Genomic DNA, 23,827 nt, shown 5'->3' with positions numbered 1-23,827 from the left:
AAACTGAAAGTAAGGATCATTAATATCCTCTAGCCCATTAAAAATAACAAAATCAAGGGGAGAAACGGACAGGATTCATTACAGTTTCATCCATGTTCAATAAAATATCATTTACATAAACTACAAAACAACACAACGTTTGGACGTCACACTGGCTCTTGCAGTTTCAGAATGGTAGAACACTACCAAACAGCACATGACTGGCTCAAAACAAACAAGCCAACCACAAATACTCACTTTATGCAGCAGTGTTGTGGCATTCCCTTTGATAAACATGATGGACTTTTCTTTCAATTCCATAACGATTTGCTTTGAGTTTGCCAATGTGGTCTCACCAAGTAACTTTCAGAAAAGAACAGAAGAATCATTAGGTCCACTTTGATGTACTGTTCTGAAAATTGCACTTGGGAGACAGAGGCAGGGAGATCTCTGTGAGTTCAAGGCCAGCCTGGGCTGTAAGATACTCTGTAAAAAAACATTCTCAACAGACAACAACAGCAATAAATGCCTACAACAAACAAGCAAACCCACCAGCAGACAAATGCTGTGCTGAGATCAGGGTGAGATCAACCTAAACCTTGGACTAACTAGTTTTTACAAGCCCAGTTCTGAATTTCTGCATTTGCAAAGTGGAGACTCTCAAGGGCTATTAATAAAAATGTGTGCAAATGTCCTGGAATCTTAGATGCTCAACAAATATATCCTGTATTTAACAAATAAGCATCACTGGGCAGTGGTGGTGCATACTTCTAATCCCAGCACTTGGGAGGCAGACCAGGTGGATCTCTGTGAGTTTGAGGCCAGCCTGGTCTACAGAGCGAGATCCAGGACAGGCACCAAAACTACACAGAGAAATCCTGTCTCCAAAAAACAAACAAAAAACAAAAAACAAATAAGCATCAATGTCTTTGTTATGGAGCCAACAGGAGATTGGCTTGCTAGAGCTTTTGACACTTTAATTACCAAAGTCAAATCATTTATTGTGATGCCATACCTTTTCACTCAAACTGACACTCATGATGTTTGACATGGAGTGCTGCAGGCAGGTACCGAAGGAACCGACCACGAACCTCAGGGCCAGCTCCCACTGACTAGATTCTTGAAGGTTCCGGAGCAGAGCAGAGATGGAGCTCACAATGGGGAGAATGAGGTTGTCTCCTGCCAAGTGAGAAGATGACTTTCAAAAGTTGTATTTTTTAACAATAAAAAACTCATACAAATATTTACTTATTTATTTAATGTGTGTATGTGTATGCCAAAGTATGTGAGTGTGCACTGTGGGTGTACAGAAGCCTTTGGGGTCAGAAGAGGGTGTCAGAGGGAACTGGAGTTACAGGGAGTTGTGAGCCTCTGTATGAGTGCTGGAAACTGAACCAGGGTCCTCTGTAGAAGACATCCCCTGGTTGTTTTTTTTTTTAATTTATTTAAATAAATATCACTGCTTTGGGAAATTGCTTTCAGGGATGGCCTACTTCCTCAAAGTGGTAACAGCCACAGAGTTGGTTCCCAAAGTCTTAACACATGAGTGTTAATAAGAGTTAACACTTAAATAAGAAAATAACTAAATCTGGTTGGTTATAATATCCATTTTTTTTTTTTAAGTTTAGATGCTCAAATTATTGGCAGGTAAAGACATTTTCTCTATACAGAAAACTGAAATTTATGAATACAATTAGACAAATCACATAAATGTCTCACTTCTGAAAATGTAACAATGAAATTGTTAAACATTACATCAAAGATTTCATGACAAATTCATATTCAGAATTTCAGTATGTATGAATTTACACTTTAAATTATATTGGCATTTGCATATTTGTAATATTGTAATATATTATATATTTCTAATTATAAATACCTTTGCTAGTGGAACAGTATGGCAAACTTATAGAATCCAAAGGATGTCTCTTGCTTTCTATAAAAGAGAAAAAGGAATGAACTAAGACTAAATGACATAACTCTTACAAAGCACTGGACTCATCTATCATTGAAATCATGTTATTATCAACAATGTCGTAAAGCAGCAATTGCTTTAAGAAGCAAAATAACCGACAAAACTCAAAGCTGAGCATGGTGACACATGCCTGAAATCCCAGCACTTAGGTAGCAGGAAAGTTGCAAGTTTGAGGCAAGCCTGGGCTACACAGTGATACCCTTTCTCAAAAGAAACCCAAAAAACTAAAACCAACCAACCAAACTAACAAGAAGCTTTAACCTACACATCCAGAATGCCCAGATAAACATACAGTCTACTAAGCAGCCAAGCTGCATATGGCTGCACCATGATCAGGAACCAGAACTTTATACCCAGAAACCTCTCATACCCTTCTATAGTTATGACCCAGGGACGGTGGTTTGAGTGAGAAAAGTCCCCCACAGGCTTGGTCCTCAGTCGATGGTGCTGTTTGGGGAGGTTTAGCAGGTACAGCCTTGCTGGAGGAAGTCAGCCACTGGAGGTGGGCTTTGAATGTTTAAAGCTCAGCACCATTTCCAGTTTGCTCTGTGCTTCATGGTTGCTTTTGAAGACGTGAGTTCTTAGCTGCCTTTTTTGCTACCACGCCTGCCACTTGCTGCCATGCTGGACTCTACTCTCTGGAACTGTGAGCCAAAATAAACCCCTTCTTCCAGAAGTTGCTTATGGTCATGGTGGTTTTCTGTTTTTTGTTTTTTGTTTTTGGTTTTTTTTTTAGTTTTTCGAGACAGGATTTCTCTGTGTAGCTTTGGTGCCTGTCCTGGATCTCACTCTGTAGACCAGGCTGGCCTTGAACTCACAGCTATCCTCTTGGCTCTGCCTCCCGAGTGCTGGGATTAAAGGCATGCACCACCACCGCCTGGCTGGTCATGGTATTTTGTCACAGCAACAGAAAAGTGACTTATCCACCATCCCTAAGCTAGCCACTACACTGAATACCATGGCTTAGTGTGAACCCATTTTTTCCTTGAATAAATAAAATCATTTGCAGCATGCATTCCGTTGTGCTTGGGCCCTTAAACATATAAATTTATCTTGTTGGATGCAGTTCTGGTTCCAGGAATCTATAGCTCCAGTGTGTAAAAGCAAAAATAAATAGGAAACAATGATACAAGTGAGATTTACCGGCAAGGGGCATCACTGAGGAAATCAGCTCATAAATGACTGGCAGCACCACCTGGGACTCCAGAACGATTCCATCCTCACTGAAGAAGTCACTGTAGGACCACTCTTCATATGGATCCTTGTGAGCTCCAAAAGCAGCCTAAAGAGCAAACCACACAGAAAAGACAGCAGTAGGTACACTGTGACCCAGACCACCTTCACCAAACCGAATCCAGAAATCAGGTGTAAGAGCCCAACAGCTTAAAAAAAAAGACTTGTTTTCATTAATTTTAATTAAATGTAGGTCTGTATGCGTGCATGTGGAAGCCATGTTGGATCATCTGGAGCAGGAGCTATAGACCACCGTGAGCAGCCTGATGTGGGTGTGTGGAACTAAAAGCCTGAGAGATGGGTGTGGCTTATATGTAAATGGTACACAGCTTTGGATAAGGTTCATGTCTGTGCTTAAGCCTGCATGAAAGACATCAATATGGGGAGGTCAGGAATGCCGGGATCATACAAAAGCAAATGTCATCAACAGGAAGAAATGACTTTAGCATCCACAGATTCTGGTGTCTCTGAGGGAGGGCCGGTTCTGGAACCAACTTCTTCTCTGCATACTGAGGGAAAGTTATATTCGAGTATTCCTTTCTTGTTGGCAACTTGTAAAATATCACTTCAGATAAACCCTTAAGAGAAGGTCAATATACCCAGAGAGGTCTCAGTTAAGGCCCTATATTTCAAAAAGCAGTTCAAGGGGCCTGGAGAGATGGCTCAGAGGTTAAGAGCACCAACTGCTCTTCCAGAGGTCCTGAGTTCAATTCCCAGCACCCATATGGTGGCTCACAACCATCTGTAATGAGATCTGGCGCCCTCTTCTGTATACATGATAAATAAACAAATCTTTAAAAAAAAAAAAAAAAAAAGCAGTTCAAATCAAAATAAACAACTGTGCCTGGGTAAGAGAATTGGCTCCGTGGCTTTTGAGAGGAGAGCTAAAGAAAAAAAGTAAGTGGAGATTGGTATTTCTGTGAACTGTGCAAGTGACGTAAAGACCACAGGTGGGGCCAGCAGCAGTTTTGTTTATGGAAATAAAACTCAGAGGTGACTTACCCTCATCAGAATTCCACAGTCATCCATCTGGCATTGTTTGGAAAGCTCCACAGCGGTTAAAGTGTATTTACTTAGTTCTAAAGCGTCCAGCAAAATATCTAAAAGAAAGTGGACAGGATCATCAATCCTATGTTATTCCTTTAGAATAATGACAACAACCTTCTGATAATGACCACTTCAAATGCCCAGGAAGGCCAACGTACAGACAGCTGGCTCACCACGGTCAGGTCTGTGCTGAAGCTTGCATGAAAGAGATCAATATGGGGAGGTCAGGAATGCCGGGATCATACAAAAGCAAATGTCATCAACAGGAAGAAATGACAGTGCTAATGGGTTTTGGGATTTAGTGACTGACTGGTTGACTGATTGTCAAGGTCTAGCTAAGTAGCCCAGGCTAGCCTTGGGCTGATGATCCTCCTGTCTCTCAGACACCTAACTCAAGCACTACAGGGGACAACTTGGCTGTTAATGTTTTAAAGCTACAGTATCCTCGTGTAAGAAGCAGCTGTCTCTTGTGTGGTTTCCAGAATGCAGTTATCACAGACAGCGTGTGGGAGGTATGGGTACGATGAAGCAGAGAATACGAAGATTTATACATCTTGTCACCTGGACTGCAGATGGTGGCGGCTTGGCATGCGAGATCATGGATCTCAGAAGGAAGATTTAGTCCTACTGGTACTATCATTGGGACGTTGTTCGCCAGCATATGACAGAGCTTCTGACACACCAGAAACAGCAATCTCCCTGTGTCAGCATTACAGTAATACTTAAGTAAGTCTCTGCAGAGGAAAGAGGTGGGCAGTTAGGATTCAGAGCAAACGCACCTCCATTTGTCCTTCTTGCATTAACACACAGAGTCTTTAAAGCTTTCTGGGGGGAGCGGGGGACACAGCGGAGCAGTGAAGAGCACTCATTGCTCTTGCAGAGGATCCAGGTTCCATTCCCAGCGCCCACATGCATGGTGGCCCACATCCATCTATAACTGCAGTTCCAGGCAATCTGACCTCTAGGGACACTAAACATGCATGTGGTGCACATACATATATACATACATACACTCAGGTCAAAACACTCATACTCATAAAATCATTACAACGACAGAAAAAACGTTTTCATGGTACAAAGTGTGATCCACTTTCAAAGTATTTTAGTAACCCTTAAGGATCAAGGCACAGGAGCCAACATTCAACAGTCATGTGACCAGCTGAGCAGGGTCTCTTCCTTCCATACTACGATTTTTAGATGAAGAGGCCCCCAAACAGGCTCTTAGGAAACCAAGAATCACCTCTGTGACAGTGAAAGTGGCCCTGGCCCGAGGCTTATCAGTGATGGGACGGAGAGAGCAAAGGCCATTTCTGACAACGTGCCAGGCAGGGGTCCCAGTGTCACCTGCATTTGCTCAGTGCGGCTCCCACCTTCCCGTCCTTCAAGGCCCTCAAGACTAGCTCTGCTTCCAGCTCTTGTACAGACACCTGCAGGGCCAGGGCCTGTCTGTGCAGCTTTGACTTGATGCTCAGGTCTGTCCCCCCGGTCAGGGTGGGCCCTGGGCATCCCCTGAGTTTGTGCTCAGCCTGTGCATCTTCATGGGCCTTAATATACTGTTCTCGAAGACCGGCTACCAGGGCACTGTTGCTGTAGTCTTCAAATGGGAGGAAGACCTCAAAGTTCTCCTGCAGCAAAGCAAGACAAACATCCAAGTTTACTCAGTGTTAAAACTCCGCCTTGGAGCCGGGCGGTGGTGGCGCACACCTTTAATCCCAGCACTCGGGAAGCAGAGGCAGGTGGATCTCTGTGAGTTCGAGGCCTGCCTGGTCTCCAAAGCGAGTACCAGGAAAGGCGCAAAGCTACACAGAGAAACCCTGTCTCGAAAAACCAAAAAAAAAAAAAAAAAAAAAACTCCGCCTTGATTCTTACCCTCTCCTTGAGAAATTACTCACTTATAAATTAGGAATTTAAGATTTTGATGGCTCAAAGTAATAAAATACCGACACTAAAAGCTAGGAAAATAAGAAAACATAATTATAGAGAAATGTTTCTCAATTTTAGCACTCTTGACATTTGGGTCCAGATAATTTTGTGCTGTAGGGAGCCTTGCAAAAGAGGGGAGAGGCTTAACCATTAGTTTGGGGTAATTCTACTCTGCAGAGCTCTGCTGCCTTATGGGTACAGACTGGGTGCACTGACTAGGCACATGGTGTCTTTACCTGTAAACTAGCAACCACTTTAAATTGCTTCAAGAACTCTTCAGATTCATCCTTCTTCTGTAGATTGTCTGTAATTACATTTTTAAAAGTTACAGCAGATGTACAAATTCCCATATCCTCCAGAATGTCATGATAACAAGAGGCAGGACTGCAAAGTCATCATGAACGGATTATTCTAGTCATGAACAATAGGTTATTCAAGAGTGCTTGATGGCTCTAGCTTGGTCTTTCTGAATGCATGATGTCCTCTGTTATGTGACTACACAGCAAGGCCCCTGGCAGACCCTGAGCAGATGATGGCATCACGTCCTTGGACTTCTCAGTCTCCAGAGCTATGAGCTAAATAAACCACTATTATTATAAATTACCCAACCTTGGGTTTATTATAACAGTAATAAAATACACAATAACATACTATATTATGAGGATTTTTAAAAAGCTAACGTATTAAATAATCTTGGTTTTCTTGTTAGTCTTCTATATTGCTTTTCAGTTGCCAATGTAACGATTTTTACTTATACTTAGTGTGTGCATGCGTGTGCACAATCACACACACAGAGCACAGCATGCATGTTGAGGTCAGAGGACATGGGTTCCAGGGATTGAACTCAGGTTCCAGGCTTGCCTGTCAAGTGACTTTACCTGATGAGCCATCTCACCGTCCCTGACATGACACAACGGAAGCGCAAAAAAAGAGGAAATCTGAAAAAAGAAACTTCTTTCTGGAGATAGAAAAGGGAAGTTTAAATGTTATAATAAAATGGAAGGGGCTGGAAAGATGAATCAGTAGTTAAGAGCATGCCCTGCTCTTCCAGAGGACCAGAGTTCAATTCCCAGCACACACATCAGGTATCTCACAACCACCTGTAACTCCAGGGTTCCAACTTCTCTGGCCTGCATGCATGCATGCACATACCCACACAAAAGACACTTGTACACATAATTAAAAATAATAAAATAAAAAGAATGGCAAATCTTCTGAAACAAATTATACCCCCCCATTTCCAAGAGAGTTACTTTCTCAACTGTTTTAAGTCCAAATTTAAATAGGCTTTCTCCCCTATCATCACCAACAGATACATCAGGTATCTAGTCCATTAACCAACAGATTACCGAAACACGCACGGAAACAGAAAATAAGTCCACTTTACATGCTGTGGTCTAATAAGACTAATTAAAAACAAAAAGATTACATTTTTCTTATGGAAAAATGGGTAAAGTCAGAGAACCAGAGCCTTGGTGAGCTTTGGGACAAAAAGCAAGTAGGGGAACAGAGGCTAGGGAAAATACCTCTCTGAATATCGCACAGGATTTTGAGAATATCCACCGATGTCTTTGCGACAGACATTCTCCAGGCCTTGTCCTAAAATATACAAAGTGAAATCTACTTCTTTACTGCTCACCTCAGCTGGACAGAGACAAAAACACACATAAGAGCCGGGCGGTGGTGGCGCACGCCTTTAATCCCAGCACTCGGGAGGCAGAGCCAGGCAGATCTCTGTGAGTTCGAGGTCAGCCTGGGCTACCAAGTGAGTTCCAGGAAAAGGCGCAAAGCTACACAGAGAAACCCTGTCTCGAAAAAAACCAAAAAGAAAAGAAAAAAAACACATATAAGAACCGTGGAATCGTGGTGTGGAATAGTGAGAGAGGATTCCTAGCATCCCTCAGGCATGAGTTCCGTCCTCAGTACCACCAAAGAACAGAAACAAAAGAACACAAAGGAAGCAAACAAAAAACCAAGCAAAGAATCAAAAACAAACAAACAAACAAACAAAAAAAAACAATAAAACAGGTGACAGAGGATGATGTGCAGCTCTGGTCAGGCAGCTGCAAGGCGATAGGAGCATCACAAAGGCTAAACATGGGAGCCGCACCGAGATGGACTTTAGAAATACCAGGAAAGGGGCTGGAGAGATGGCTCAGAAGAGCACTAGCTGCTCTTCCAGAGGACCTGAGTTCAATTCCCAGCACCCACATGGTGGCTCACAGCCATCTCTAATGAGATGTGGTGCTCTCTGCTGGTATGCAGGCAGAACACTGTATACATAATAAATAAATTAAAAACAAACAAACAAACAAACAAACAAAAAACAGGAAAGATGTGCTAACCTACAGCCTTTCGACTACACTATAATTGACAGACCTTTTAAACTAAATTACATTTTAGAAGATTTAACAACAGAGAGAAGGAAAAAACAGAAGGAACCACAAAAGAGCTGTGGGACGGAGGTAATTCAGTGTAATTCAGTGGCAGAGGCCATTGGAAACACTGCATCTGGTCGCCAGCACCACACGCACACAGCACCAGTGACAGTACCAAAACAGGTGTGAACTGAGGCTCTGCTACTTTCTAATAAACCAAAAAGTCATTTAAATCTCATTTTCCGTAGTTAATCTACAATGGGACCCACTTCCCAACTTTATGTGAAAAAGTAGACTGTTTAAAGCTGGGAGGCATTTCTTAAGGCTTAAAAATCCAACTATTCTGGTAATTTTTTGTGGGGGTGGGGGGCAGGGCAGGGTCTTCCTGTGTAGCTAAGGCTGATTTGAAATTCACTATGTAGAGGCTGGCGGCCTCTGCCTGGCATTGAAGTCGTATGCCACACACCCTGTGATACTTGGTCTCTTATCTCTAAAGGAATGACTGGTTCTACTGTGGGCATGTTCAGCTTCCAATACTTTCTTGTGAAACAAGGACTTACAACGGAGCCAGGCTGGACCTGGAGTTCAAGGTCCTGTTGCCCCGCTACCCATCACCCCCACCCCCATACCCGCAGATTTCCAGGTATGCACTAGCACACGTCTCGGTTAATGAAACCCTCACTTCTTCAGAACTGTCTGGCTCTTCTTGCAATGCTAGCCGAGCCCAAATGATGACTCTCTCTGCAGTTCTCTCGGCTTCAACAGGAGGCAGAGACCTCAGGAGCAGGAGACAGTCATCCCCCTGTGAAGTGTTAGAAAGAAAGGAAAAAAACAGCGGGTCCTTACAAGGAATAGTTTGAACTTAGCTCTTCCTTTTCTACTTCAAAGTGAGAAGAAAAAAAAAATTCTAATCTACACTGTCCATTGTGAGGACCTGGGTTCAAATAGCAGAATGGGAAACAAGATGAAAAGATACTTTGAAAAAAAGACTATACTTTAATATTTTTAAAAATCTGAGGGCTGGAGCTGGACGGTGGTGGTGCACACCTTTAATCCCAGAACTTGGGAGGCAGAGGCAGGTGGATCTGTGAGTTCGAGGCTAGCCTGGTCTACAGAGTGAGTTCCAGGACAGCCAGGGTTACAGGAGAAATCCTATCTTGAAAAACAAAAACAAAACCAAATCAAAGCAAACAAAAAAAAACACTGAAGGCTGGAGAGATGGTGCAGCAGTTAAGAGCACTGACTGTTCTTCCAAAGGCCTGAGTTCAATTCCCAGCACCCACAAGGCAGCTCACAACCTTGTATAACTGTAGTCCCATGGAATCATGCCCTCTTCTCGTGTGCAGACATACAAGCAGACAAAATACCCATATACATAAATAAATAGATCTTTGAAAAAATACAAATATAAATCTGATAATCTGAAGAAGGTATAGTGGCACACACCTACAATCTTAACACTTGGCAGGGAGTTTGAATCCCAGCCTGGGATACATAGCATTCTAAGATGGTTTGGGCTGTAGAATGAGAACCCTGTCTTAAAAAAACAAACAATATCTGAAAATCCCATTTTGAATGACAGCTGTATATAAGCTAAATTGACAATCGGCCCCCAGCAGTGAAGATGTCCTTATAACGTGGGCATGCCTATGGCTGCTGGATATGAAGCAATAAAGACATTTAAAGTTACAAAAAGAGAGTGACAATTCAGTGCTGGAATGTGTGATTAGCACTCATGAGGCCGTGGTTTCAACTCCTAACATCTAAAAACTTCAGATGGAAAAAACCCCACAAAACCCACACACCGTAATTTAGAATCTAAGAGGCCTATGGCATGTGTAAGACCTGGGTTTGAGCTGTACCAACTAGAGAGCAAAAGCCCACTAGCTAATCACTTTTAAAGTAACTACTTTAATATACTGTTTTCACATTGACATAGCTATTTATTTAGTTTTGTGAAAGTAGTTTGTACAATTTGGTTTCTTTAGAGATTTAGACAATCTAAACTGTCCACACCTGTTCTCTGTCAATCAGATCAATAATTCTTAGACTGTAGATTTCGTCATTAGACAGCCTGTAGCCTTGGGCCACCTTCAGAGCATCTTCTAAAGATGACGGGATGTCTTGCTTGAGAATGTATCGGACCACCCTCTGAAAGAGACAACATACATTTCTTAACACGAAGACTCAGAGCCCAGAAATCATTTGCTAATGAAGGCAAAATGCCTTCAGTATTTTAAAAATGTAGCAAAAAACCTAAACTGGACCTAAGATTGAAACATGATTTAGGGGCCAGCGAGATGGTTCAGTGGGTAAAGGTGCTTGCTGCCAGGCCAGACAACCCAAGTTCATTCCATAAAACCTACATGGTGGAAGGAGAGAAGCAGCTCCTGAGCTCTCCTCCTACCTTCATATGTTGTCACGGCACCTGTGTGACCCACTCCCATATAATAAATCTAGCTCGGTGAACTTTCTCAATATGAAAAGCTTCAGTCCATTTCCCACGCTGCTCTAGAATTACAAGAACACAGAGGAACCAATCCAACTGGCACTTACCATTATTTCCTTGTTCAAGAGATTCACCTCTCTTATTCCATAGCCTCGCAAAAGTTTCTTCATCTCCATCAGTTTGTAACTTTCCTGCAATAACTTGACCCTAAACAAAATGTGCTGGTATTAACTTGACTATGTCAAACAGTCAATGGAAAGACCTGACTGCTGTCAACTCAAAGCAGGAAGCTGGCGCAGGGCACAGACACATCACTGAGTGTCCATCAGCAAACTTACTTGGGGTGGTCCATTTCCAGATGCTGTTTCACCAGCTGCTCCACAGCTGCACTCCAGGGAACCACCGCCTTGTACATTATCTTCAGCACAGCATCAAAGATGAGCTACAAGAGATCACACAGGAACAATGACCAGCCCTCCGCTGCACCTTTCAAGGGAGTGACTGGCACTGCGAACATCAGGTATGGGGAGAGTGAGAGCATCTCATCTGCCTGCAAAAGCATATATTGCCTCCAACTGCTACACACAAAGAACAGTTTCAGTGGCTGGAGAGATGGCTCAGCGGTTAAGAGCACTTGCAGCCCCTGCAGAGGTCCTGAGTTCAGTTCCCAGAACCCAAATCAGGTGGCTCACAACCATCTGTTAACTCCAGTTCCAGGAGATCCGACACCCTCTTCTGACTTCAATGGATACCAGGCACATATACAGTGCACAAACATATATGCAAGCAAACATTAATACACCAAACATAAAATAAAAAAAAGGTCAAGAGTACCTTCTGCTAATGAGTGGTACTCTCATTACCACTGAGGTCAGCCTGGGATACTTGATAACCTATCTCTAACCAAACAAACCTGAGCAGCTCTGTTATTCAGAAAAGTACCTAGGATGTTGTCAGTCAGCGGCCGCGGAGCTTTTCCTAGATGCTCAGCTGTCTCCATACTTAAAAGTAGCTTCCATAATTCAAATATAATCTTTTAATTCATTTTTTGAGAATTTCATACATGTAAACAATGTATTTTGGTCAGGTCCATCCCTATTTACCTCCTCCAACCTCCCCCTACCCAGACTCAACCAGATCCTCCTAACTTCATGCCCTCATCTCTCTCTCTCTAACCCATAGTCAATCGGGGCTGCCCTTATATTTTAAATATTTAATTATTCATCTATCCTTTATTGTTTTCCCAAGACAAGGCTTCGTATATGACTCACCATCCTAAATGCTGTGACTGTGAGCACCTGCGCTCCTGCCTTTATAATGAGAACTAATTAATAGTGGGAATCATTGTAAAGCCCAGCACCAACCAGTTAAGAGTTTAATTTCTGAGTAATTCCAGCTCCGGAACAGAGACACATCCAACAGAGAGGCATCCAACTGATCATGAAAAATCTTTTGGTAATAGGAATGGGTGCATTTTCATCTTATTTTCCACAATCAAAGGAAATAAAATTATGTATGGTTTTATCTTTTTTTTTTTAACATTCTACAAATACATGTCATTTTTATGACCAGAAAATAGCTGTGAGAGCCAGTGTTCAAAAGGAAACTCGTTACTGCAAACAGGAAGCCCCAACAGTCAGGGTTTGCTCACATCTGTGTCAGACAAGCATCCTATCACCGCCATGGCCTTCGCCTCCCATGCTGTGTCAAAGAGTGTCGCTGACTTTGAGCTGCACCTCTTCAGTAAATCCTACAAAGAGAAACATACATGTTTTCGAGTATTAGAAACTCTCAGGCTGGAGGTGGCGGCATACCTTTAATGAAGCAGACCAAGCCTGGACTCCAGAGGCCTGAGGCCTGATCCTCAGCACCATCTCCTGTCCAAAACCCCTAATACCTCACAGGAGTCCCTTGGGGAAAGTCCTGTTGTTCTCTTTTTCTTCTGGAGGTGGAATCTCATTATGTTGCCTAGCTGGTTTTGAACTTGTGGCCTTGAGTGATCTTCCCTATTTCAACCTCTCTAATAGCCAGGAGCTTCTCCGACGGTTAACAGCACAATTAGTTTACATTCTTGACCATTTAAATGCCTCCCTCATAGGTACTAGTGGTAAAGCCCGGCATTCCTTACAGAGTCAAGCTTTTTTTTTTTTTTTTTTTTTTTGGTTTTTCGAGACAGGGTTTCTCTGTGTAGCTTTGCGCCTTTCCTGGAACTCGCTTTGGAGACCAGGCTGTCCTCGAACTCACAGAGATCCGCCTGCCTCTGCCTCCCGAGTGCTGGGATTAAAGGCGTGCGCCACCACTGCCCGGCTCAGAGTCAAGCATTTAACAGATGACGTACTGCACAGATCTCAGAAACAAAAGTTGGGACTGATGGCTCAGCAGGTAAAGGCACTTGTGACCTGAGTCAGACGCCCAGGACCCATGTGGAGGAAAGAGAAAACTGAGACTCCCAAGTTGTTCTTGACCTTCACACATGCACCATGTCTGTGAGCACACACCGTCACACAATAGAAATGATTATTTAAAAAGTTAAAGAAAATATTACCTCTATATAAAGCAAAAGAAGTTCCTCCTCTTGCAAATTCTGTTCCCGCATGTAAACTCTCACAGACTTCTCTAAGACAGAGGGGATCAGCTCTGGTGCTGAGACCCTGTCAAACATCCGGAACACTATAGTGGTGCTATTTTCCTGGAGATGAGACGGGAAGATGGGGTAAATGACGCAGAGTTTGGCCACAACTGGATACAAAAAACAAACCAGTGCTCCTGGGGCTGGAACTTTACCTTCTCAAACTCAGAGAGGGCCAGTTTGCAGTTGTATTTCTTATGCAGGGTGATCAGCTCCTGCAACTTGTTTACCAGTGTCTGTAACTGTTGGACTTCCTCTGTGTTTTGATAATCCTTCTAAAACAAAAGCATTAACATCATTAAGGATACAAAACAAAAGTGTGTTAAGGAAACACAGTCAAGCTTATCTCAAAGAAATAAGTACAGGCCAAAATTACAGAGGAGAAAACCAGAATCTAAAATTTACTTCTTGGGAAAAAATTTAAGAACTGGCAACAGGAGGACAATTGTTTCAAAACCCAAATATAAACTTTCTCTCTCTCTCTGTCTCTGAGAGAGAGGCTCTCATGAGGCCCAGGCTGGCCATGAACATGATACATAACCAAGGATATCCTTGAATTTCTAATCCTTCTGCTGCTACCTCCCACAGCCCGAGATTACAGGCATTCATCAATATACTCAGTGCTGAGGACCCACCCAGGGCTTCATACATGTTCACCAAGCACTGTGCCGATCAAGCTACATGCTAGCCATCACAATACACATTTTTAAAGGGCACATTTGTTTGGGGCTAAAGTACTGAATACTTCACAAGAGAGATTTTTTATTATACTGTGTAATTTATCAACTTAATTCTAGCACTCCCAACATAATTTTTAAAAATATAAAATTGCACACTTTTCCTAGTATAATTCATGCTTTATTTTTTGAGAAACCTCAAAAGAAGAGATTAACTTGAAGAAATTTAGAAGAAAGCAGTCAAATGATAACTGGCTCCCTCCAGACTATCTTTCTGACTCTGACCCCACTACTGACAGTGCCTTTTCCGTTTCTTGATGCTAGGATGAAACCCAGAGGCTCATAGGAGAGACAAATGCTCTGTACTGAGTCATATCTACAACCCACTGCTACTCCTTCAGATTGACAGGTCTCTGGTTTAAGTAAAATGTTGTTCGAATCTTAGATGGTCTTTTAATAAAAAATCCAGAGCCAGATATTGGGGTAAATGCTGAAAGATCAGAGAAGCAGAGCAGCCAGCCACTAGTTCTGACCTCTACGACATCCTCAGCCAAAATTGAGTGAGTTCCTGTTTCCTCTCGACTTACATACCTTTCTCTGCCCTGCCATATTACTTCCTGGGATTAAAGGCGTGTGTGCTTCCCAAGCAAAGGCATGAGATCTCAAGTGCTGGGATTAAAGGTGTGTGCCACCATTGCCTGACCTCTATGTCTAATCTGGTGAGTGGCTCTGTCCCCTGATCCTCAGGCACGTTAAGGGTACACAATAAATCTTCATAGTAAAAGAAGCAGGTATGACTGCTGCAGAATGACTCTTATACATCATTTTTACTTCACAGGATTTTGAGATGCTCTATTGCAAAAAAAAAAAATCCCCGTGATATCTTAGACTGTCTTTATATATTTTCATTTTGGCTGGTTCATGTCGACAGACGGCACAGAAACAGGTCGAGGTTGTAATAGAAACAACGGGAAGGAAGAAAGGCCTTTTCCTGTCCAGGCCCTGAGACAATGGCATGCCTTCTCCTACACACAGGCAAAGTCTGTGCCGTGATGTGATGAGTTTATCATAAAATTTGTCTCGACATCATACCAAGGCAATCCAGTGCCAAGAGGATGCAAATCCAAATTTCTCTGTTTTTTCTGCTGTGAAGAACACCTCTGCTAGCTGAAGTCCATTTTCCGGCCAGTTTGCCTTTTAAAAATATGAAAGACTGTTAAAAATCAAGTTTGAAGCTGCTGTGAGGGAGCAAATGCCATTTTTGTATTTAATACACAGATCTTACCTTATCAGTTAACTCTAGGTTCCTGGATGCTTGTTCCAGCCACTTTGCAAGAATGTTCTGAAATAGATACACCATTTAAAAATGAAATTCTCAATAATCCCACACAAAAAATTTCTACAATAAGTTTTTAAGAATTTTTAAAAACTGTATGTGAGTGCACGTGTGTGGCTGGGGTGGGAGGCATCAGATTTGGGTTGTGAGGCACATACTGTGTGTGCTAGGAACTAAACTCGTATCTTCTGAGATAGGAGAATGTGCTCATAATCACTGAGCCATCTCTCCAGCCCTACAGCCACCTCTTAGAAGTTATTTATCTATCAGTTACACTGCTGGACAGTGAACCTAAGACCTCGAACATGCTAGCATATTAGTCAGTACTCTACCACTCCTTCCACCTTTGGTTTTTTTTTTTGTTTTTTGTTTTTTTTTTCTTTGAGACAGGGCCACACTCTGTAGCCCAAGCTGGTCTGGAACTTGCTTTGTAGCTGCTATGCAGATTGGACTCAAATTCCTAGCCGCCTTCTACCTTAGCCTCTCAAGTGCTGAGATTAGACAGTGCACCACGGCACCCAGCGCTGTCACCTTTTGAAAGGGCTTCCTCACTAATTGAATCTGAAGCATTAAAGGAAGTTAAACCTGTAGGAGTGGAAACACCAGAAGAAACTCACTTGTCCTTCGGGCACAGCCCTCCTCACGAACGGGATGACATCATTTTTAAACCACGAACAAAGTCTTTCCAAGGAGACTTGTGTAGAAATTGAGTTCAGCAAGTTCTCCAGCATTTTCACGTCAAACTTGCTTTCAAAGTCAGCCTGAATTACAGAATCAGAAATTAAGACCTGCCTGACAAAATGAAACTAACAACCCCTCGAAGGGCAAAGACCTGATGGATCCTTGGGAAGGGGGATAAATACAAACCAAGTACAATGACAGAGATGCATGAAAATGCTTTGACCAAACCCAGGCTAACTGAAGCAAATGATTTTCTTAAACAAAAATTTAAAGCCATTTCAAAGAATATGTTACTGAATTTTGTTGTTGTTGTTTGTTTTTTTTGAGACAGGGTTTCTCTGTGTAGGCCTGGCTGTCCTGGAACTTAGAGATCCACCTACCTCTGCCTCTTGAGTGCTAAGATAAAGGCGTGAGTGCGCTACCACTGCTCAGCGATGTTACTGATTTAATAATGAATGAGAAAGGTATTTTATACAAATAATTCAAATGGGGGGGGGGTCACAACTCATTAAACATTGTATTATTGAGTAGTAGATAATAAACACACATAGGAACCAGAAGAGATTGTATCCTAAGGAAAATACAATTGGAGATGATAGTATAAATACTAATAAGTGCAGTGGAATGGTCTTTCTGTATGTTGTGAATATGTGTTGCTACCTTTGGTTAATAAAGAAGCTGTTTTGGCGTATGGTAATACAGGATAAGAACCAGGTGGGAAAGCCAAGAGAGATACAGGAAGAAGAGGGAGTGGTCAGGGCGGACATGATCCAGCTGCCCAAGGAGGAACAAGATGCCAGAAGACTGCTAACACCAGGCCACGTGGCAAGATACAGATTAATAGAAATGGGTTAATTTAAGACGAAAGCGCTAGCTAGCAAAAAGCCTGAGCCATAGACCAAACAGTTTGTAATTAATATTAAGCTTCTGTGTGTTCATTTGGGACTGAGCAGCTGCAAGACACAAAAAAACTTCTGGCTACAAATAAGAATGTCCATTAGTTGAATAACACAACACTTCTTAAATCTAAATCAGTATCAGTCTAAAGAAGGGGATTTGGATAAACAGTCTATTAATCTGTGTATGAGATGGGGTCTATATTGCTCAGTCTAGCCTGAAACTCCTAGACTAACCAATCCTGTCTCAGCTTCCAGAAGATCTGTGACTACAGGAATGTGTCGCTGTATACAGCCTTCAGATAAATACCTTTAATAAGTATTCCTTCACCACAATCCAAATAGTAGGAACATTCTCTCCACCATCGGCAGAAGCATTGATATTAATAAATCAATTAATACAAATATTGCCTACTGAGGAACAACTCAGAGCTCATCGATCTCTGAAGATAGATAAAATAAGGCACTATTACCAAACCATAGCACTTCCTCTGATCTACTATTATCTGGGGATAACATCCCCTGGGACAGGTCACAGCCTATCAATCTAGAAACACTCTACCACCCAGTCACACTTGACAGCCGGCTAGTTTCCAGTACTCAACCACCCATTCCAGAAGCTAGAAAGCAATCAAGAAATTAAAATGCAGAATATGTTACCCGATGTCTAAGCCAAAGATACTGAGCACAAACAAGGTTTCCTTCTCTTAGCTGCATAAAAATATCTCTGAGATCATCTTCATTATTCAGGAATTCAATCCAAGAGCTACCACTGAGAAATCAGAGGGAAGACACAAGTTAGGAGTGAAAAAAATACTTTCGAAGTAGGTATCATTATACATCTTAACCACTTTTTTTGGACATTCATTTATTTAGAGGTCAGAGGACAACTTGCAGGAACTGATTCTCTCCCCCATCATGTGGGCCTCAGGGATTGAACTCAGGCAGTCACACTTGATGGCAAGCACCTTGAGCATATTGCTGGCTCCAACTACTTCCCTTTTATAAATTTAATTTTATTTCATGTATTATGAATGTTTTGCCTACATATATGTATTCATACCACTAACATGTGTAGTGCTCTCAGAGGACAGAGAAAGGAGTCTGATTTCCTGGAACTGGAGTTATGAATTATTGTAAGCCACTATGTGGGTGTTGGGAACCAAACATGGGTTCTCTACAAGAACAACAAGTGTACTTTATTGATGAGTCATCTCTCCACCTTTTTTTTTTTTTAAATGAAGTAAAAAGTAAAACAGATCTAAAAATTCCACAGTGCAAAGCAAGTCTGCTTTCACAAATGTAGAGAACGGTCATCTTCACTAATGGCAGTGACTCTCCATGTAGGTACCCAGATCAGATAATCACAACATAAACAACCTGGAGAGATGGCTCAGTGGTTAAGAGCACTGGCTGCTCTTCCAGAGGAACCAGGTTCAATTCCCAGCACCCACATGGCAGCTTTCAACTGTCTGTAACTCCAGTTCCAGGGGATCTGATGCCCTCACACAGACATACATGCAGGAAAAAAAAAAAATCAGTGCACATAAATTTTTTTTTTAAAAGCGGGGGGAGTGAAGGAGAATTCAGCCAGCCTTAGCTACATAGCAAGTTTTAGGCCAGCCTAGATTATAGGAGATCCTGTCAATTAAAAAAAAAAAAAATTAATTTTAAAATATGACTTAACAATTCACGATTTAACTGTGTTCTGTTATCTTCTAGTAAGTCATTGAAAGCAGATAAAGGTTATGATAACCATAAAACTACTGTCTTAAAAATGTTTTTTCTATATCTATAGTATAAGGAAAATTTTATTTTTTTATTTTTTTGGTTTTTCAAGACGGTTTCTCTGTGTAGCTTTGGACCCTGTCCTGGAACTCACTCGGTAGCTCAGGCTGGCCTTGAACTCACAGAGATCCACCTGCCTCTGCCTCCCGAGTGCTGGGATTAAAGGCGTGCGCCACCAGCACCTGGAGATATTCTTAATATATATACATAATTTGATGAGTATACTCTGATATAATAGATAATGATGTGCAAGTTTGCTGTAACAGAATCAACAAGCTAGATTTTTGTTCTTTTTTTTTTTTGGTTTTTCGAGACAGGGTTTCTCTGTGTAGCTTTGCGCCTCTCCTGATTTTTGTTCTTTTAATATGCTTTATTTTGTTTTTATTCCTTCTATTTTTGTTTCATGAAGTAGAAATAGTTTTATATAAGATCCAAGACAAAAATTTCAGGCTTTTTCCATGATCTGAAAAGTCCAAGCAATTTGAGTATCTTGCTGTTTTCTTTTGTTACATTATAATACTTTCAAAATTAAATAACTCACACCAAAAAAAAAAAGAAAAAAGGATTTCTTATGTAAAGCAAACAAAAAAAATCCCAATAAGACAAATAACCCTAAATAACAAAAGTCACTAAAAAAAAATTAAGAGTCAAACCAAATCAAGCCAGTTATATTTTTGTAATACATTTAAAAATTAGATTAGCAAAACACAAGAGTTTTCTGATGAAGTGAATGAATGGAAAACAGGCACTCTCTAGGACATCATCTACCAGAACAAATATATTTGGAGGACATATGTACAAATTATGCCTTGGCAACTGTGGTACCAGGAACTCAATTCAAATAGACACACTCACATATACACAGCAAGAATATAATTACTTACAAACACAAGACACAGTCAACAGCAATGGGAAAGCTGAGCCATTATAAAAACACAGGCAAGGACCAAGAGCAAGACAGAAATGATGACAGAGTGCTTAAGCCAATCTTGCTGGAAAAGACAGTATTTCCTATCATTTGAACACACAGGCTCCTCCTTCCCTTGGATTACAAAGTCACTCAAAGGAATACTATCTTTCTCATGATTATCCCAAACATATTTAATTCATAAACCTAAAAAATTAAAAAATAGAATGCACACACCTGAATTTCTCTGGTTCCAAATGCTCCATAAAATGTAGTTAACTTTGCATTAGCCTTTAGCACCTAAAGAAAAAAAATAATTTGATAACTTTAATAATGTATGTGGGCTGATAAGATGGCTCACCAAAAGGCACTTGCTATGGAAGCCTGGTGACCTGAGGTCAATTCCCTGGAACCCCCTTAAATGTGGGAGATAACTGATTTCACAATGTTGTCCTCTGACCTCCATATGCATGTTATGACATTTGCATCCACGCAAACAAAACACACACACACACACACACACACACACACACACACACACACACACACACACACGAAAACATTGAAATTACAGAAGCCTTGTGTACATTCTCATTTTAACCCTCAAATATTATGGCTTAATTTCCCATCCACACAACTTTCATTATTTTAACATATCACACACAAAATAATGAAAACATTTTCTAGTCACATTTTATATTTATAAAGGCAAATGCAAAACTAAGTGTGGGGATTTCACAATCATTTACATTTTAAGGCATAAACTTAGCTGGATTATATCAAGTATCTATTTTGAAAAATTGAATATTTATTGTGCTGTCTATGTGTGTGGAGGGGGAGGTGGGTGCATGTACCACGGCAATCGGGAGACAGAGGACAATCTGCAGGAGTTGGTTCTGTCCTTCTAGCATGTGGGTCTCATGGACTGAACATGGGTCTTCAAGCTTGTCACAACATTTGGACCCACTGAGCCATCGTGAGGATTTAAATGGACACATGCTCGGATGCATGCCCATACTGATCACTGCAGTCCATTTACTGAGCCTTTAGCAGCTACCAGGGACTAGACAGAACGCTTTGACTCCAAAACCACCACAAGACCAACACTACCTGGAGTCCCGTTTTGTTGCTAAGGAAACTGAGGTACTGAACACTCACTTAACATCAATCTGCCTTTAAAAGAAAAACAACACCTTCATACACAAATTAAATAGCGATGCAATGCCATTACCTCCATGTAGCTATCAGAATAGGCCAGCAGAGTTTTGTCTTCTTTCTTGAGGAGCTAAGCATGGATGGTGAGACAGAGAGGACATGTTAGGACAGGAATGCGCTGGAGATGGACCTACTCATGGACCTACATTGTATATAGGTGCAAAAAAAGAAAGGGAAAGAACACAGAGAGACGGATTGCTCTTTATAAGAGGGTGAACTTTCTGGGACTTGACAGAAAACATTTTCTTTGGAAGCAAATTGTATTTAAGCCCAAAATAAGAGGAATCTGTTATATGCAATGGTATTAAACAGTAAAGAAACGATTTATGGGGGCTCAGCACTAGGGGGATCAGATGCCCTTTATGTGCCTCAGAAGGAACCTGCATTCACATGCACAGATACACACACACAATTAAAAATAATAAAAATAGCTGGGTGTGCTGACTCACACCTTTAATCCTCATACTGGGATGTAGGAGGCAGGCAGGTAGGTCTCTGAGTTCAAGGTCAGCCTGGTCTACAGAGCAAATCCCAGGCTAGCCAGGGATAGAAAGTGAGATCCTGTCTCAAAATAAAATAAAAATAAATCTTAAATAGATTTTGCTAAAAGTAGTGCATATGAAAATTGTCCAAGCTGGGGAGTGGTGGCGCATGAGCATCTTTAATCCCTGCACTTGGGAGGAAGAGGTAGGCAGATATTTGAGTTCAAGGCCAGCCTGATCTACAGAGTAAGTTCTAGGACAGCCAGGGCTACATAGAAAAAAAACCGACATGAAAAACCTAAATAAGTAGATAAATAAAAAAGAAATGTCCAGAATTTACACACCAAGAAGAAAAAGGAGGTAAATGAGTAGTTATCAGCGGGAGGGGCCAGAAAGAACCACACAGGTCTCATTCTAGAATGTCTGTTGATGGATGCACACAGATGGCGGGGGTGGGGGGGGGTGGGGGGGGTGGGGGGGTGTACACTAGGAACCCTGAACTTGAGATAGGTAAAACTGTGCCTTATGTAAACTGTCTCAAAGCTGGATGGAAAAAAAGGGGAAAAAAAGACATTTAAAGAAAAAAAAACAAAAACAAAAAAACTGAAGGACAAGAAAATATATTTGAGCTGATAGAATTATATCACAAGTGATTAAAGCCAACTTTTCTAAAAGAAACCAACTTACCCTGGCTTTGGCATTGCAAGTGAGCATTTCCTGGGTGGTCTCATAGGTCACCCACTGGGCCTTGAGGCAGAAATTGACCACGAAGTCATCATCCTGTTCAAACACAGCAGAGGAAGGCACCTTAATAACGTCGACCAGCACAACAGTCCGAAATCCCCAGCTGATGACTGCGAAGACGCACCTGGATTTTGCAGAGATTTTCTTTAGCTTCTTCGACAAGTTGCTGCCATTCGGTCTGCTCACTGGTGTCCGGGGAAATCAAAGCCAGTTTCTCCAATATATCATTTGACTTGACCTTGTAGACAAGCTGTAACACAAACATGCCACATCTATTGACGTGAAGCACAGGATGCGAACATGACATTGTCTCGGGAAGCTGAGGAAAACTAACTGCCACGAGGAGGACTCCTCCCTCGGCTCAGGCACGAGGTTTATACAAGGACCTTTGGTGGTCACAGTGGCGCGTGCCTTAGTCCTGTATTTGGGAGGCAGAGCAGGGGGATCTCGGGGAAATTCACTGCCAGGCTGTCTACAGAGGGAGTGCCATGCTAGCCAGGGCTGGACAGTAAGACCTTGTCTCAAAAAAAAAAAAAAAGAAAGAAAAAGGAAAGAAGGAAGGAAGGAAAGAGAAGAGAAAAAGTTAACTCTTACCTATCCGGAAGGTAGTAAACCAGATTATTAAGAATTATGGAAACCATTTTTATGGTGCCTGTGGCCAGGTCCTCAGAGGAGCAGCAGGCAGCACCTGAACTTCAGGAGACTGGCCCAGCCGAACGCAAGGCAGTGATGGGTGAATCTCGGCTAGGCAAGGCCCCGAGGGCTTCTGCTCCAGAATGTGTCTTGCTACTGCTGTGTCCTTACAAGTTTGCAGCTGTTCTTTTTCTCTGGTATCTGGCGTGGTGTGAATGGGTGTGGAGGGGATTCCCCACTGCCTTCTATGCAGTGTGATTATCTCATGGAAATATCCCGTTCTACCAGGCATTTTTACCTGTGGATTATTAAGATGATTTCCTCTTAAGCTGTACTATTTAACTATTAAGTAATGATTTTATACAATAATAGTGTTGGTTTAAATAGAACTTTGATGACTAAGGATTGTTAACAAATGTAGTAAAGAATTATAAAAGAGGTTAGTTTAGTGAGAAAATTAATATAGGTAAAGGTAGGCTATAGTATTGCTCCCTGATAAAGTAAGGGCTGCAGAGAGTAGAAAATAGGACCAAAGAAGTGTCATGCAACGAAATGACCGGGAGAAGGCTTGATTTGATCACAGTAAAATCAGAAGAATGACACAATTAGCAAGACACTAATCTGCACCGAGGACAAAGCTGTTCTCAGTAACTAACTCCTGCCTTGTGTGGTGGTGCCTGTCTGTGATCCCAGAATGTAAGAGGTGGAGGCAGGGGGATCAGTTTAAGGCAAGCCTTGTCTATGAGTTGAGTTTGAGACCAGCCTGAGCTATAAGAGATCCTGCCCATAAACAAACAAATAAACAAACAGATAAATAAATAAATGTGAAAATAAAACATGAAAAAAAAAGTGTCA

General features: G+C 41.7%; 1 protein-coding gene across 1 annotated transcript in view; it reads right to left on the bottom strand.

Annotated features, from left to right (window-relative positions):
* The window catches only part of Kntc1 (kinetochore associated 1), a 90,356-nt gene that overhangs the window by 43,087 nt on the left and 23,442 nt on the right, over positions 1-23,827 (bottom strand). The window contains 25 exon segments of the mRNA XM_052755408.1: positions 238-342; positions 995-1,158; positions 1,859-1,915; positions 3,098-3,236; positions 4,190-4,287; positions 4,796-4,968; positions 5,579-5,859; positions 6,394-6,461; positions 7,684-7,756; positions 9,218-9,337; positions 10,552-10,686; positions 11,092-11,191; positions 11,323-11,426; positions 12,636-12,734; positions 13,530-13,673; positions 13,769-13,888; positions 15,383-15,484; positions 15,576-15,632; positions 16,244-16,387; positions 17,864-17,975; positions 20,136-20,149; positions 20,151-20,198; positions 21,130-21,183; positions 22,283-22,375; positions 22,464-22,589. Of these exon segments, the coding sequence (XP_052611368.1) occupies positions 238-342; positions 995-1,158; positions 1,859-1,915; positions 3,098-3,236; positions 4,190-4,287; positions 4,796-4,968; positions 5,579-5,859; positions 6,394-6,461; positions 7,684-7,756; positions 9,218-9,337; positions 10,552-10,686; positions 11,092-11,191; positions 11,323-11,426; positions 12,636-12,734; positions 13,530-13,673; positions 13,769-13,888; positions 15,383-15,484; positions 15,576-15,632; positions 16,244-16,387; positions 17,864-17,975; positions 20,136-20,149; positions 20,151-20,198; positions 21,130-21,183; positions 22,283-22,375; positions 22,464-22,589 (2,730 nt within the window).

This window comes from Peromyscus californicus, unplaced genomic scaffold (assembly GCF_007827085.1).
Source record: "Peromyscus californicus insignis strain IS unplaced genomic scaffold, ASM782708v3 Scaffold_2__1_contigs__length_46816999, whole genome shotgun sequence".
Classification (NCBI taxonomy): Eukaryota; Metazoa; Chordata; class Mammalia; order Rodentia; family Cricetidae; genus Peromyscus; species Peromyscus californicus.
This window is presented reverse-complemented; position numbering and strand designations above follow the sequence as displayed.